This window comes from Python bivittatus, unplaced genomic scaffold (assembly GCF_059951505.1).
Source record: "Python bivittatus isolate LINGU-HERP-01145 unplaced genomic scaffold, Pbiv_v1 ctg000020_np1212, whole genome shotgun sequence".
Classification (NCBI taxonomy): Eukaryota; Metazoa; Chordata; class Lepidosauria; order Squamata; family Pythonidae; genus Python; species Python bivittatus.
Window position 1 is genome coordinate 113,185,798 of NW_028277030.1, and position 15,893 is coordinate 113,201,690.

Below are 15,893 nucleotides of genomic sequence, written 5' to 3' on the forward strand. Positions count from 1 at the left end.
TCAGACAAATCAGCCATCAGTAGACACATAGAAATAAATCACATTCATACACCATTCAAAAGAGACAATAAAAAAACAAAGAAAAAGACCAGAACACATCCTCTCCAGCAGCCAACACCCATGTAAGCAAGGATTAACTCCAGACAAACTATCAAGCAGAAAACAATACCCTAATCAAGGAACCATCGAGGAGAAAACCACACCCCCACCAAAACCTGGAGGTTAACCTACTGTATATAAACAGGGAGCAAACCCAATATTCACTAGCACGGATGACGTTACCTAGTTGGATAATGAAATGTCTGCAAGCAAACCAAGCTCAGAGAACATCAAGGACTCCACAGTTCATTTATTCTCTTCTATTAGATATTTTAATATTATGCATCTTATGAAATTACATTTACACATACATTTACTATATAGATAATCTGAATTAATGTCAAATACTATAGAACATAAGCTATTTCCTGAGGAAGTTTTTCAGTTTGGGAAAGACCTTCAGTGAATTCTGTGTTGTTACATCTAAAACCTCTTCCACTGAAATTCCTTTTATTTCAGCAATGTATTCTGCAGCAATGAAGATATTCTTTGGTTCATTTCTCACCTGAAATGCAATTATAAGATGCTGATTCTTTGCATCACTCATTTGCCTTTGGAACCAGTCACCAAGAGATTAGCTTTAGTCTTTATTCTGGGTCTTATTTATTGCCTCTTTTTCCTATTTCTTACATTTAAAAGAAGGCTTCCTAATTTTTATTGCTTATTGCTTAACCTGTCCATTTTAGACATTCAAGCTGAATAGGTGACCCGTTTATTCTTATTACTACTATTAATATTATATTTCTAACCCATGCAATAATCAGATATATGATATAGATTGCTACTTCAAATATAAACAGCTTCAAAAAAACATTGAAAATGTAAAATAGTAATACAATGTATTGCAATTGATCAAAAATATAGGAAACACAAAATCCATTATTCCAGTGCAGAGCAGCTACTTAAAATGTTTACTCTGTAAAGCCATTGCCTAAATACTAAGCTTTCCACCTACATACAGTAGCTCAAAATATTTAACTTTTCTTCCTTTGCCTGTGTCCCACTTGTTTGTGCTACTTTGAAAAGATCAGGCAGCCAACATCATAACTAGCTTACGGTATAAGCTTTTCCAACCTAGAAACAATTCCCATATTTCCTAGGTAGCATGATCAAGCACTTAGTTGATCTGCCACTTTTGTACAAACAACATCTGCAATTAATTTCATTAAGATCCCCCCCCTTTCTTTACACTTAAGAGTCTTGTCATTTCCACAGACTTCAAGTGATATAAATTCTCTGAACTACTGATACATTGTGTGTATTATTGTTGATGTTGACAAGGTAGAATCTCTGGTCAGTCCTCACCTGTTTCTCAGGACCTAGGGCAGGTGAGTCAGTTTCCAAGCAAATGCTTTCCAGAGGCAGCTGTTTCACAAGTTTCTGCTTCTTAAAGGTAATCAAAGAGAACAATTAACATCTATAGCTTCTAAGCAGACAAAGCAAACATTTGAACAAAAGACCATTAATTAGTTGATACAATTTCCACACAAAGAAACAATTGAAATATCCACCTTGCCACAAGCTGAAGGCTTTATATACTCAAATAATGTTGCAATCTTATAATGGCCTAAACAATTAGATGGCAAGTTTATATTCCCTATTTCAGTATATTCAAATAAAAAAACACATTTGGAAAAGTCAGAGACCCATTGACAAATCCATGATCCTTTTGCTTAAGCAATGAATGCTTTAGTTGATTAATATCTGACAATTTGATGTAGAGATTAAAGACACCAGGCTAGAGAGCAGACCATGAGTTCTAGTCCCACCTTAGAGATGAGGCCAGCTGGATAATTTTGGCCCAGTCACTCTCTCAGCCCTAGGAAGAAGGAAATGGGAAGCTGCTTCCAAAAATGTTGCCAAGAAAACTGGGGGAGCTTGCCCAGGTAAGTTTCTAGAAGTCAAGACTGACTTGAAGGCACACCTTGCTTTCCTTCTGTGCATATTCCAAGTTAGTCCTAGGGAGTTTAATGGGGTTTATTGTCATGGTCTAACCTAAGAAAGATTCCTCAGAGGAGAAAGATGAATCAGGTGTTCTGACTAGGATTTTAATTTTTTTTTTTTTTTACTTCTGGCCCAATTTATTAAGTATTCTTTTGTGTATGATTTCAACCCAGAATAGCCCCTTTTTGAAATTAAACTTCAGACTGATTATGTAGAATCCTGATCCAGGACAGAATATTTAGAGTGACTTCCTATAAATGTTTACTCAAAATAAGATTCTACCACATTTAATGAAGTTTGCTCTCTTATGTGCATCATATTTTGGTGCATTTTAAACATAATATTTATTATAACTATCAGTTTAGGAAATGTCTAGAATGATAGAAGCTATGTTGAATTACAGTTCTAATTACAGTTCCAGAAAAGGCAGCTTTTTCTGCTTGTTAAATAATGCAGTCATTATTTATTCTCCTAGATTGGGACCAAAGGCTTTTCCACTTGATTTGTCTCTCTTTTCCCAGCATTATTTTATCTATAAACCCATTTCAGTCACAATACCAGGATATCCATCTTCAGACAAAAATGGGATGGAAAGGAATAGCTGTGTTTATTGTGGGGGTTTATTTGTACTACTCATAAAAAGACATGCTGCTTAGATTTTCAGTTGTGCTGGAGAACGAAAAGTAGGGCTAGCTAACTTTACATACAAACTCTTGTCTAATCTGAATAAGCACCAAATAGATGGGACTTTTTTTACGTGTATTGGAGTCTGTTTATAAACATACTTAAATCATGTTACATACATTTATCTCCTGTAGATCCTGGTAGGTTTGTGTTACACAATGATATGAATAAAGAACTTTTGTTCAAAGCTTTGCTCTCTTGATTCTTACCTGTTCACTCCTTGTAATTGAAGGAGGGATGGAGAAAAAATACCCAGCCTTCACTCCTTCCATTGCTACAGATGGTTTCCCATCAAATGCATGGAGCAACACTTTCTCAGCACCTGAGAATCCCAACAGCAAGGAAAGAAGTTATATTATCAGTAGAATTATAATGTCAGAACCTAACATAGGCAGCCAATTACACAATGAGAAAGTTTCAAAGCCCCGTATTGTAATGCACAGGGACAGCTTGATGCCCTCTTGTGGAGTGAGGTCACTTGTATTCCCTTGTCATATATTCATTCATACTATATTTTTCTGTCTCATCACTTAAAATTTTTTGAAATTAACCCAAAGGCAGTTTTTTTTTTTTACAGAAGGATTATATGCTACTAAAACTAGAATTTGTCAGATGCCTAAAATCCTATCATATTGTCTGTGTGATTCAAGAATGCTATTGTTTCAAGCAGTCTAGCAGTTTCTTGCAAAAATCATACAAAGACGACAAATATATATTAAATTTGGGGACTCCACTTGCAAAAAAATGCTTTATATCATGAGTTCCATATTGCAGAACTGTTTAATTTAGAATAAGTCTTATATTAATTAGTGTAGTTAGGAAATTTTAGACTTTGGGCTCAGTGGTCTTACACGACCAGCATTTTAGTCTGCATGGTATACTGCATGATTTATTTTAAAATGTGGGAAACTAGCCCCTACAAGATTTGGGGATCCTCCAGTTTCTTCTCTAAATAGGGTGCTGGATTTTACCACAAATCCTGCCAATATCCCAAAGCTGGTTCTTGCTAAAATGTAACTGCCCCAGATTTTCAAATGTCTGTGCTTTTTCCAATAATAAAGAATGGCTTTGAAAATTGCAATGAAAGCAGATGAATAAGAAACTACTTAGGGATATATTCCTCATATTTCTGATATAACATCTAAAGGAGAAAAGTTGACTTAGCTCCCCATGGAGATGAGACCCCATATCAGGTGCTGACATATTTTGACAAGAAAACTAAACAAAATCATTAAGTAAAATAAATGATACCTTGTTCCTTTAAGAGGTTAATGGTTGGCCTTCCAGCTGAGCGGGAATGAACATTTCTAGAATAAATAAAAGAACAAAAACTCAGCAAGAGATTTTGGCAGAACTAGCATAATTTTCAGGGCCAGATAAATCAGGTATATGACTGAAATTTCAGCATGTCTAAGCTTTTGATTTCAGCTGGATATTTTATTTTACTATTAATCTGTTCCAGGATTTAAGTATAGGGTAATTATTATAATAATAAAGTTGTAATAAATATAATATACAAATAAATATTTGTGGATGAATCTGCTCTCTATCATAGCATCTTGCTGGTTCTTCACATACAGTATGCCTTCACTGATGCTGACACACCAATAAACTCTGTACTAACTCTGCACTGTTTTGTTGATAAGGAGCTGGGAATAAAAGTGATTTTAGATTTTCATATGACACAGTGCTTATAGGAAAAGGAAGGGGAAGCAGATACAGAGTTGGCAAAATGCAGCAAGTCATAAAACACCCAGGATGACATGTTAATATCAGAGAGAATTCTCAGAAGAAAAAATGTCACCCATGGAGAATGGACTTAAGACAGTTCCAGTTACTGTTGAACATAACCTATTGAACTTCATCTGGAGCAAGAATGACTAGTGATCCTCAATAGACTGGGCAATTTTTTGTACTGCTGAAGGCTCGTATGTTCTCAAGTGGGGGGGGGGGGATGCCTATGAAGTATTTGAGAGTAAGCCTCAAAAGAAAACTCACCAAAGAGGAGACATTGGACAAATTACTAACTAATACAAATAGTACAATGGATGTGTGCCAGAAGATAGACAAAAGAAAGAAGACCAAAGGTATATCTATCAGAGGGTCATCAACTAGATCTAGGCCAGCAGCTAATTCATCTGAGAGATGAAGTTTGCCACTGAATTCTTTAAGCCATTTTCTTAAATCTTGATAGATGACAGCCCTACAAGGCAAACCAGACCAAGAAACAAGCTCCCTGGAATACCAAAGACTACCTTCATTCAGATTGACTATAGTAACATAATCTTGCAAGTTTGATTGTGCTCCTCTTCCTCTTTCTTTTATAACTCTGTGAATTAGGCACATAGTAGCGGCCACATATTAGATCTGGTTGTTATCTTAGTGCAGTGGTAGTATGGCCTGAAATTGGAACATTTTTATTCAGTTATTTAAATAACTTATATGGCCACCTATCTCACACAGTGATCCTAGGCAGCATGCAACAACCAATAAATATTTTAAAAAATATTTTAAAAAATACATAAAAACAAGTCAAAGCCTTCCCACCAGGTAGCAGACCACCATACTATGGACCCCCTGACACAGCCCCATCCTAGCCCAATGCTTGGGGGAAGAGACAGGTCTTTACAGCCTTCTGGAAAGCTAAAAGGGTAGCCCCCACCCCCACCGCCACCCCTGAATCTCAGGTGGGAGACTATTCCAAAGGGCTGGGGAAGCTACAGTGAAGGCACACCTCTGAGGTCATACCAGATGACAACATATGAGGAAAGGAATCTGGAGCACACCATCCTGTCTGTCCTAGTGAGATGGGCAGATACCTTCAGGGAGTGATGGTTCTGCAAATAACCTGGCCCTGTGCCATGTAGGGCTTAAACCTGTGCCATGTAGAGATATCACCTTTAGCCCCTTGCCTTGGTCAGTTCACTCGTCGTTAAACCTAGAGTTCGCTGTGACTATTCCTCATAGCAGCAAGGGAGGACTTATTCAATCAGTCCAACCCAGGTGCCTGATTAAGCCTTTTTGGTTTCAAAAGGAGCTTGGGGTTGTACCTGAGGCTCTGATGCATGGTTCATCTGAGGCCCTCATCACCACATGGAACAAGGAAACAACCATGGTCTTGGTCACCAGTGCAGCCTCTTTCTGTCTGTAGATCTCAGAGAGCTCTCTAGTTCTCTGAGAAGCTCCAGAAGATGAAACAGGGGGAAAAAAATGCCCAGAGTGCCACTGGAGAAAAATAAGGCATGAACACAGATAAGATCCTTTCTTAAAGACAACCTTGTGGTGATAAGAGCAGCAAAATGTAATTATTTTTCCACTCGATCATGTCCACAGATAGCTGTCCCACAGCCATGTTTAAAATAACCTGATCCCTCCTAAGGATGTAGAGAAATGAAAGTACATCTACAAGGGCCCTGTGCAGACTACTCTAGGCATCTGTTGAATAAAATTGCTCAGATTCCCTCTGAGTGCAGATCCCTTGAACATGATTGGGGCATGGTCTGGCATACATAGGATGAGTTTGAACCTGTTACTCTTGAAAAAGTGGACCAGGTCCTCAATGCTGTAAGTGTGGCCACCTGTATATTAGATTCATGTCCCTCCTGATTGGTTAAGGCTTCCTGAGAGATGGCATGTAGTTGAATCCAAGCACTGGTAAATGCCTCCTTGAGGGAGCAAGTGGTACTTTCAGCTTTTAAAGAAGCTGTGGTCCACCCCTTCTCAAGAAATGTTCCCTGGATCCAATGATACTAGACAAATTTCCCCACGTTTTAGGGAAAAGTTGTTGAGAAGGTTGTCTGCTTGCAATTACGGAGGGCCCAGAATGAAGTGGATTATCCAGTCAGATTTCAAACTAGGATTCAGCACTGAGACAGCATTAATCACACTTTTAGATTACCTCTGGCAGGACCAGGATGGAGGAAATGAATCCATCCTAGCCTTTCTTGTTCTCTTAGCAGCTGTCAGCCTTCCCAGGTAGACCAGGCAAGAAACACGACCAGATGAGCTAATTCTACTCTAGTAAGGCTATATGAACAGAATCTTGCAAGTCTGAAAACACAAATCATCTACTGTCTCCTTTACAGCCTAAGAAGTTAGGAAGCATCCCTTCTGAGTCTTTTTCTCCACCCATTATGCAGCTGCAGGCTCTGCCCTCTCTTATCTGATTGTTCCCTAGGCAGCATCTCTTTGCCCTATTTCTCAAGGTCTTTCTCACATACATTACATCAGCTTTTAATACATCAACCATGGTATCCTTCTAGACTGGCTTCATGATTTAGAAGTGAGACATATGATGTTACACTGGTTCTCCTCCTCCTTCCATTGCCATTTCCAGTCAGTGTTGGTAGAAGAGGGAAAGATTCAGCCCAAGTCGCTGCATTCTGGGACTCCCCAGGACTACTTTCTCTCTGCCCTTATTTAAAATCTATAGGTAAGTGCTGGGTGAGATCATCTGTTGATTTAGAGTTAGGTATCATCAATACACCAATTATATCTCCAGCCTAGGGCAACCAAATCATGGTTCTTTCCCAGTATCTCAAGGCTCTGTGGATCTGGAAAGGGAGTACAGGCTTCGACTCAAGCCTAGCAAAACCAAATGGCTGTGGTTTTTTAGGTCCCCTTACTCTGGGATCTCCACCTTTGGTCCTGGATGGGGTTACACTCACCCAGACAGAACTAGTGTGCAATTTGAGGGTCCTCTTGGACTCGACTCCTGCTGTAAGAGTAGGTGGCAGCCATGGCCAGAAAGGCCTTTGCACAAATATATCTTGTGTGCCAACTGCACCCATTCCTTGATAAGGAGACTCTAATGGTCACTCATACCCTAGTCATCTCCTGTCTAAACTATTGCAATGTGCTCTACATGGGGCTGCACTTTTAAACCACCTAGAAGCTGCAATTGGTCCAGAATGCAGTGGCACAAGTAATTATGGATGCACCTTAGTGCGTCCATGTAACATCTCTCCACAAGCTGCACTGGCTCCCTATAAGCTTTCAGGTACAATTCAAGATGCTATAAAACCATTCATGGCACAGGACTGGGTTATTTATGAGAACATCTGTCTCCAACCGTCAGTGCTTGGCCTGTGAGATCCAGAAGAGTGAGCATGCTTAGGGTTCCTTCCACAAAACAATGACATGTCATGTATGTGCACCTTCTCTGTTCCAGCACCTGCCCTATGGAACATCAATACCCCTCTGAGATTTTGTATAATCTGCACTGTGATGTCTTGCTGAAGTTTTGAAGATTATACAAAATTAGAGGGCATGGAACAGAACAATAACATGTCTGAAAACATTTCAAATCACTCTATAACAATTATACAATAATGCAACATATTCATCTAAAAATGTTGCATTATAATTACAGTACAGGAAATAACCACATGATCTATGTAAACTGCAATCAGAATTTTAGAAAAATAAGTTCATTTAAAGAATATAATTATCACAAAGAGAAGCTTATTCTCTAAATTATAAAAATAGCTGTATTTTTGCAACAAATGACCTACAAAGGTAAGTCAAGTTGTTTTGCCAGTTGAATCTGTTTCATCAGGACTTGACGTTGCCCTTCCTTCTGTTCATCACTGCTGGCAAATCTGGGAGTAAAATCCAAACCAATCTACAGAAAAAAATTTAAAAAATAAGTTAGGTTGTGATTTTGGGAAAAACTGGAGGAAAGAGGGCTACGCATGCTGTTGTGTTCTTGGTGAAAGAGAAGGATCCAAATCTATCAAATAAATAAATAACAATAATACATATTTATGAAACACTTGCAATCTTTAATCATTTATTCAGCAATGTAAATAGTTTTATGCAGCTTACAACAGATGTTGACTGTTCTGTGGGACTAAAAGCAACAAAAACAACATGTTTGTTTAAGGGTAACTTCCAACATGAAAAAATTCTTATATAGAAAGTATTTGTCATGTAGAAAATACTGTGCAACCCATATGTATATCCTCATTTATGACAACTGCACATAAGTATAGTGGAGACTTAACATACATTTTATTTATTTTAAATGATTCTATATTTGTACAGTTCAAGATATATAAATTAGTATGCATTTTTCACAGATAATATAATATAATATAATAATATATTTCAGCATATGCAGTTTCTTAAAGGACTCACACACAATTATACACACAGAAATTATACAGGGGTGTTTTTGTCACACAAATATCTAAATAACATGTGTTGGTATTACTTTCCATTCTATCAGTACAATTCTGTGTAAGTCCACCTACATATATTGTAAGCCCATTTTATTCAGTAGGACTTGATTCCAGGTAAGTGTAACGCAGAAATTAAATCTAAAGTTGCATAACATGTAAACACCATAGGCTGTGTTGCAGTGCTATGTCCTAGAAACTTTTACCAAGATGCAAATTTCAATCAACTTTTTAGGGCTTAATTCTAAGTGATGTATACTGTTTTTTGCAGAGGAAAAATTATATATCAAAAAGACCCAGTAAAAATGTTATGATTAGTCTACTTGCCTCTCCGATGGCCAGCAAATGATCCTTATACAGTTCAATGAGTGGGAATGCTTCTTCTAGATCCTGCAGAAAGATTTAACAATGTGAAATGAATGTTAAGGTAAAATATACACATTTGCTTCTGCTTCATGTTTCTCTTGATTTTTGTTCTGCCTTCTTTTCCATCTACTTACTGTAAATATTTTTCTTACTTATGTGTTCTTAAAGTTATGAGCCTTCTGTGATGGTTGTTAAGATATATGACTTATTTATGCATCCATATAATATATGGGAATTTATTACTTTTTGTGTAGTATTTAGATTAAACCAAACTGTTGGTGTTAGAAATCTTGATGATCCCTCTGGAGAGTCCTTAACAAGCTGCCCCATTTTCACATGGATCTATTCTGTGGTCTTAGGCAAGTTTTTACACATTGAAATTTATTCTTTACTTGTAAGATTAAATAACTCCTGACTACAATGTAATAAAGACTGAAAAATACTTAACAAATCAAGACACAATATAGACATAATGGTATAGCACTTTAAAGCTGTAACTTTATTTTATATCACCTTTAAAATAACGCTGCGTTCACATCCAGCTGGAATACTTTGAACTGGATGGATGCCCAAACATGCAAAAACAAATCCTGGATACCTAGACATAAACACATGTTAAGGCATGGGAAAAGTCAGTGAATCAATAGTAAAATTAATATTAAATAAATCAATACTTATTTCAAATAAAAGAAAGTTAATTATTTTTCTATTCCTGATTCTGATATTTCTAATACATTCCTTGTCTGGGTACCACCTGAAAACAACTGCAACGTTACTTGTTTTATGCAAAAGAATACCAGTCTAGGTGGTAGTGTGCTGATAAATGTTTAAGAACTGGTTCTGCTGGCTCCATTGTTGCTGCTGCACCTCACAGCTAGCTGCAAAACAGCTGATTGGCATATTAGACGTAGTGGCTCAGCTCTGCTCTCAACCAGCACACAAAATTCCAGAAAATTTAAAAATTGGCTCTAGCGAGCCAGCTCCAGCACACCACTGAGTTAAGGGATCTCAAGTTTTATATACATACAGCATATATTGAATAATGAATGAAGGAGAAAGTATGATGTCAGATTAGCAAACCAGAAGACCCAGCCAAGCCATAAATACAAATGGATGCTGATTCAGATACTAAGGAATAGCAGAAGTGCTGGAAAGCAAGGGCATTTAATAACACCTAGAGAAAAGTAACCTCTTAACAGGCACATTCTTAGGCCCCTTTTTTTCCAACCCAAAGAAGCCACTGTATTCATCCTCATTTCCTCACCTTCTGATCTCATTAACACACATATGCCACATCCCAATCAAGTATTTACTCTACTGATTAAATGTATATCACAATTTGCATAAATCTATAAAAAGAGGCCACTCTCCCTCCATTTCAAGCTTGTCTTTCACTTCAATACCATAATAAACCAATTTACCCTTCAGTGGAACTGTATGCTAGTCTCCAGGCCTAAATGAACTCTTGGGAAATTCTCCTATGCATATATCCAATTACATCAAGTTGTTAAAATTTAATTGTAAAATACTGTTGGTGAATCTAATACTCCAAAAGAAATATTGTACATATTCCAAAAATTCAATACATCTTTTGACATTGTCTTTGAACACGGATACTTAAGGAACAATAGCAGAGTTCAATTTAATTTTGAAATTTAAAAAAGCACAACAAAAGTGCAAATGAAGATGTTTATTCCAAAATCCTGTTAAATAGATATAACTAACTGGGCAATTCTTTAGATCCTAAACTGTAACTATTTTCATCCCATTCAGTACAGGCTTGAAATAATTAGTACCTTTCCGAAAGTTGAATAATTTTTGTGAAATCTCCAGAATGTTCAGCAACTACTACCAGGGCCAAAACCTTAGACTGAAACAGGAAATAAGTTAGACAGAATTAAAAGCAGTAAGTCACAAAACTGTGCCAAAGTAAATCTATCTAAAAATATTATTCCCATATTTAAAATAAATGCAATTATAAGTTTTAAATTACAGTATAATGACTTAGCTAAGGTAATCTGTGTATAGAAGGTTTACAGAAGGAAAGTTCTGCATCTCACATTATTCCAATGCTGATTCTGTCTCACAAAACCTCTCCTCAGAGTTGCAGGTTCATTCTTCTGAAAAAAAATTAGTTGAGGAAAGGAAGAGATAGAGAAATATTTCCTTTCTATAGACTTCCTCAAACTATCTAAGTCAGTATTGTCCAAACTTGGCCACTTTAAGATGAGTGGACTTCAACTCCCAGAATTCTGGGAGTTGAAGTCCACTCATCTTAAAGTGGCCAAGTTTGGACAACACTGATCTAAGTTATGGTTCAATTCCATTTTTGGTCATTTCCTTCACACCTCAACAGTTGCCACCCATGCACTCCATCTCTCAATTTTCAGAAAAGGCTTCCTGACACTTGGGAGTTCTCAGGGTTAATGAATGTATAGGGGACAGAAGCTGGCAGCCTTCTTCTATGAACCCACTGCACTGAGCCACAGAGGACTTAATTGTGGGTTACTAAAGTAATTCACAATTTGGGTGGTTATGTCAGTCAGTTTATTATGGCCTTAGACCAGTACATGCAGTGTGTCCATGAGTGCTCGGTGAGAATTTATAAATCTATCTTAATAGATAGTAAATAAAATAAAATTTAAGACAAAGTTAAAATACATTTATAAAACAACCTGACTACAATCTGTGAATGAGGTCCAAAAGGAACAATCTATGACTAGATTATAAAGTAGACTCTCAAGTTATATAAAATGTGATTATCTAAAATTACAGAGATGTGATAGTATCTAAAATTTAAGTAAAATGTAATATGTAAAGTTGCAGAAAAAAAATGTAAGATTACATAGAGGACATCCGTCTGGCAGGAAATTAGCCCATCAGGGTCCGGTGGGTCTCCCACGCTGCTGCTGCACAAAACCTAGCCACATGCACTGTAATAAAAGGCAGTTCATCTATAAGCCACATCTGGGCATAGGCCAAGTCTGAGAGACCAGGATATCTGCTAATCAGAGGGATAAATCTGATTTGAGTGTCTCTATAAAAAGAGCAACAAAGAAGAACATGTTCTGGGATTTCCACCACTCCAGAATCACAGGGGCAGAGCCTTTCAGCCAATTGTACTTTTTTTATATTTGCCATCCAATACTGTAGAGGGGAGAGCATGACATCAGGCAAGAGAGAAAGCTTTCTGATGGCTGGGTGTTTCTAGCTGTGTGAGGTAGCCAGCAGCAGTGACAATGTATCTGTTATGTACTGATAACAGGAAGGGGGTGGTTATGTACAACAGGCTGAGCCATAAACTAAGGCTTACTCTATCATGCATACCTATAGTTTACCACAGGAAGCTGAGTTCACACAATATTCTAATATGAAATAAAATAAACTGCATGTTATGGCTCACTGAACCCATTCAGTGTTTCAAACTTTAACATGATTTATTAAACGTAACATTCAGTTCTGCTTAATTTCCAAACACCAAATGCAGATGTAACTATTTCTAGAGTTTGACAAAGGGAAAATAACAACAGAAAAATGTTACAAACCTTCTTTGCATCTTCCAATACACTTTCAATGTCCTGGGGGAGATTAAAAATATTATTATGCTGGCAGATCACTGTGTTTAAACAGAGCATATTTGGTAAAGACCAAAATTCAGCACACTTTTCTTTCAGTTATTCTTTCTACCTATAAAGAGTAACATAGCCTAACATTTTTTTTTCTTAAAATGACAATTCCTTCTTTCAAAAGAAAATATTGTTGTATCTATCAATATGCATTAAAATATGTCTCTTTAAAAAGGCCAGATATGCACCTACAAAGACAGCTTGCATTTGATTCATACAGATGTGTTTACTAATTTAGTTTACCTATTATGATTGTTGAATTCATATATGCCATCTAGTTGGTGTCAACTCTTAGCAACTACATAGTTAGACCTTCTCCAGCATGACATGTCCCCATCCTGGCCATTCAGATCTTTCAACGATGCATTCATCAACATTATAATTGAGTGCATCCACCTTGCTGGTAGTCATCCTCTTCTCCACTTTTCTTCCACCTTTCCCAGCATTATCAACTTTTTAAGAGAGATGGGTCTTCACTGAATGTATCCAAAAGATGATAATTTGAGCCAGATAATTTGTGCCTAGAGTGAGAACTCTGGACTTTGGTTTGGTTTTTGGCAACAAATGTGTTCTCAGGAGTCTTTTCCAATACTAAACTTCAAAAGCATCAATACTGTACTCTTTCTGTGCTGCTTCTTTAAAGTCTAACTTTCACTTTCACAGAGTGATTATGTGCCATCAAGTTGTTTTCAACTCCTAGTGACTACATAGATAGATTTTCTCCATGACAATCTATCCCTAACCTGTTCTTTCAAGTCTCCCAATGGTGCACTCATCACCACTGTAACTGAGTCCATCCAGCTTGCTGCTGGTCATCCTCTTTGAAAACCCATTGCCTGCACGATTCTGATCTCTGTAGGTATAGAAACATAATGTCATCCAAATATATTTTCCAAGGCCTTCATTGCTACCTTCAAAGTGCTAGTCTGCAGCACATGGTTTTGTGCAAGTCTAGATTTGCACATGTGTCACCTCTCTTGCGGGAGCTACATTGGTTGCCGATTTGCTTCCGGGTCCAATTCAAGGTGCTGGTTATCATCTTTAAAGTCCTACATGGCTTGGGGCCAGGTTATTTGAAGGACCACCTTTTCCCAATTTCATCTGCCTGACCCACCAGATTGGGGGGGCAGGGTATGTTATGGGTCCCCCTCATTAAGGAGATCCATCTAGTGGGACCAAGAAGAAAGGCTTTCTCCGTAGTGGCTCCCTCCCTGTGGAACATCATCCCTGCAGAGATAAGACTGGCCCCCACCTTGATATTCTTCCAAAAGGTCCTGAAGACATGGTTTTGCCAGCAGACCTGGTGGTTTGAATGTATTGTCACCAAGGGGATGGGGGTGTAGTGGGTTTGTATTTGGGGTCTGATTTCTGTAAACTGCCCAGAGTCACCATGAGTGAGTCGGGCAGCCATATAAATTGCTTTAATAAATAAATAAAATAAAAATATTTCTTGACTGCTAGTTCCTTTACTGTTGATAGTCAGTCCTAAAAAGCAGAAACTATTCACTACTTCAGTATCTTCATTGTCAGTTCTAATATTAGTTGCTGTACCTTGTCATTAGTTTGGTCTTCTTTATGTTTAACTTTAATTCCATTTTTTCATTGTGCTTCTTGACTTTTATTACTAGAACTTCCAGATCATTTTCATTTTCAGCTATCAGAGTAGTGCCATCAGCATAGTGTAGGCTACTGATCTTTCTCCTTTAACTTTAAAACTATGTTAATCTTCTTCAACCTCTTTCAGTATATATTCAGCATATAGGTTGAAAAATAAGGAGAGTATGCAGCCTTATCTCACTGCTTTGCCAACCTGGAGACAATCTGTTTCTCCATGTTCTTTCCAGACTGGTTTCCTGTCAATCAATGGTCTTTCCATAATCAATGAAGCACATATTCAATTCTCTTTGGAATTATTTGGCTTTCTCAATTATCCAGTATGCCTCAGCAAAAATGTCCCTAGCTCCCTGACCTTTTCTAAAACCAGTGTGAACATCTGACATCTCCCTTTTCATGCAGAGGGTCTAGTCTGTGATCCTAAGCATTATTTTGCTATAATATGAAATTAAGGTTATTGTATGATAGTTTGCACATTCTGTTAAGTCTCCTTTCTTTGTTACTGGAATGTAGATTGACCTCTTCCAATCTGTTGACCAGTGTATCCTTCTCCAGATTTGCTGGCATAGTTTGGTTAGAACTTTTACAGATTCTTCTTCTGCTGCTTGCATATTCCTGTAAATATTCCATCAATATCCTGTAGATAATCCTTCTGACTTGGTAATGATCTAACCTCATTTTCTAGTATTAGAGGTTATTTTCTAAGATTTCTGACTTCATGAATACAATATACTTAATTAAAATTCACAGACCAATGCTGAATTCATAAAGAACAATAACAACTCTTCATAAATAACATGTCAACAGCTGGACTAGAAAATGACAGAAAGCACTAAATATTTGCTACCATCCAGCGGTCGTTCAGATTTCTGCAGCTCCATCTGGTAGCCCTACTTGGACTCTAAGGTGGAGATGCTTAAGAAGAGTCAGGAAGATATGCCTCCAAAATATAACCAGGGGACACACAAATGCTTGCAAGCTTTGGGACAATCCCTGCTGCATTCTGCCCGATAGGACCAACGCATATCTTTTCAGATTCACCCAGCAATCATTTCAGACGGCAAGTTCGGGCAGACATTGCCTTAACAACCAGTCATCTAAATCCTTCCCAACCCTACCTTAATTAACAATATTTCCAGATGAAGAAAGTTTGCAACTCTTTTGCAAATCTCAGGTGACCTAGTAAGAGCTCTCAGTAAGGATTTTGGTGGTGTATTTTTTTTCCCCCTTCGTCCAAAGTCACTTACTCACCCTTTGAAACTCGGGTGCCGCGAGATGGCAGTGACAGTCCACCGCCCCCATCCTGGCACTAAGAACCACAGTTGTCCCACCTTCTGTTTCTACCCGGACCTACTTCCGGGTTCCACCGTCACGGCGGCAA

General features: G+C 37.7%; 1 protein-coding gene across 4 annotated transcripts; it reads right to left on the reverse strand.

Annotated features, from left to right (window-relative positions):
• Positions 1 to 246: 246 nt before the first annotated feature.
• TATDN3 (TatD DNase domain containing 3) lies at positions 247 to 15,875 on the reverse strand. Of its 4 annotated transcripts, none has more exons than XM_007425639.4 (11): positions 15,764 to 15,875; positions 12,818 to 12,850; positions 11,333 to 11,392; positions 11,069 to 11,142; positions 9,786 to 9,870; positions 9,234 to 9,296; positions 8,241 to 8,350; positions 3,979 to 4,034; positions 2,937 to 3,049; positions 1,405 to 1,482; positions 247 to 604 (listed from the first exon to the last, which is right to left on the reverse strand). In XM_007425639.4, exons 1-11 carry the CDS (start codon positions 15,812 to 15,814, stop codon positions 461 to 463), a joined length of 867 nt encoding a protein of 288 aa, XP_007425701.1. In that variant the 5' UTR covers positions 15,815 to 15,875; the 3' UTR covers positions 247 to 460. The 4 variants fall into 4 exon arrangements, with proteins under 4 accessions (XP_007425701.1, XP_007425700.1, XP_088003047.1 ...); XM_007425638.4 differs by having other exon boundaries at positions 249 to 604; positions 1,405 to 1,485; XM_088146921.1 differs by lacking the exon at positions 11,333 to 11,392 and having other exon boundaries at positions 250 to 604; positions 15,764 to 15,856.
• Between the last annotated feature and the right edge of the window lie 18 nt (positions 15,876 to 15,893).

What these genes read in the sequence shown, in the direction of transcription:
- TATDN3 (XM_007425638.4), bottom strand. Translation starts at nt 15,814, where the DNA reads ATGGGGGCGGTGGACTGTCACTGCCATCTCGCGGCACCCGAGTTTCAA. An exon ending in CGGCACCCGAGTTTCAAAGG is followed by an intron (nt 12,851 to 15,763) that starts GTGAGTAAGTGA and finishes AATCTCCCCCAG; the next exon opens with GACATTGAAAGTGTATTGGA. An exon ending in TATTGGAAGATGCAAAGAAG is followed by an intron (nt 11,393 to 12,817) that starts GTTTGTAACATT and finishes ATTTTTTTTCAG; the next exon opens with AAGAATGAACCTGCAACTCT.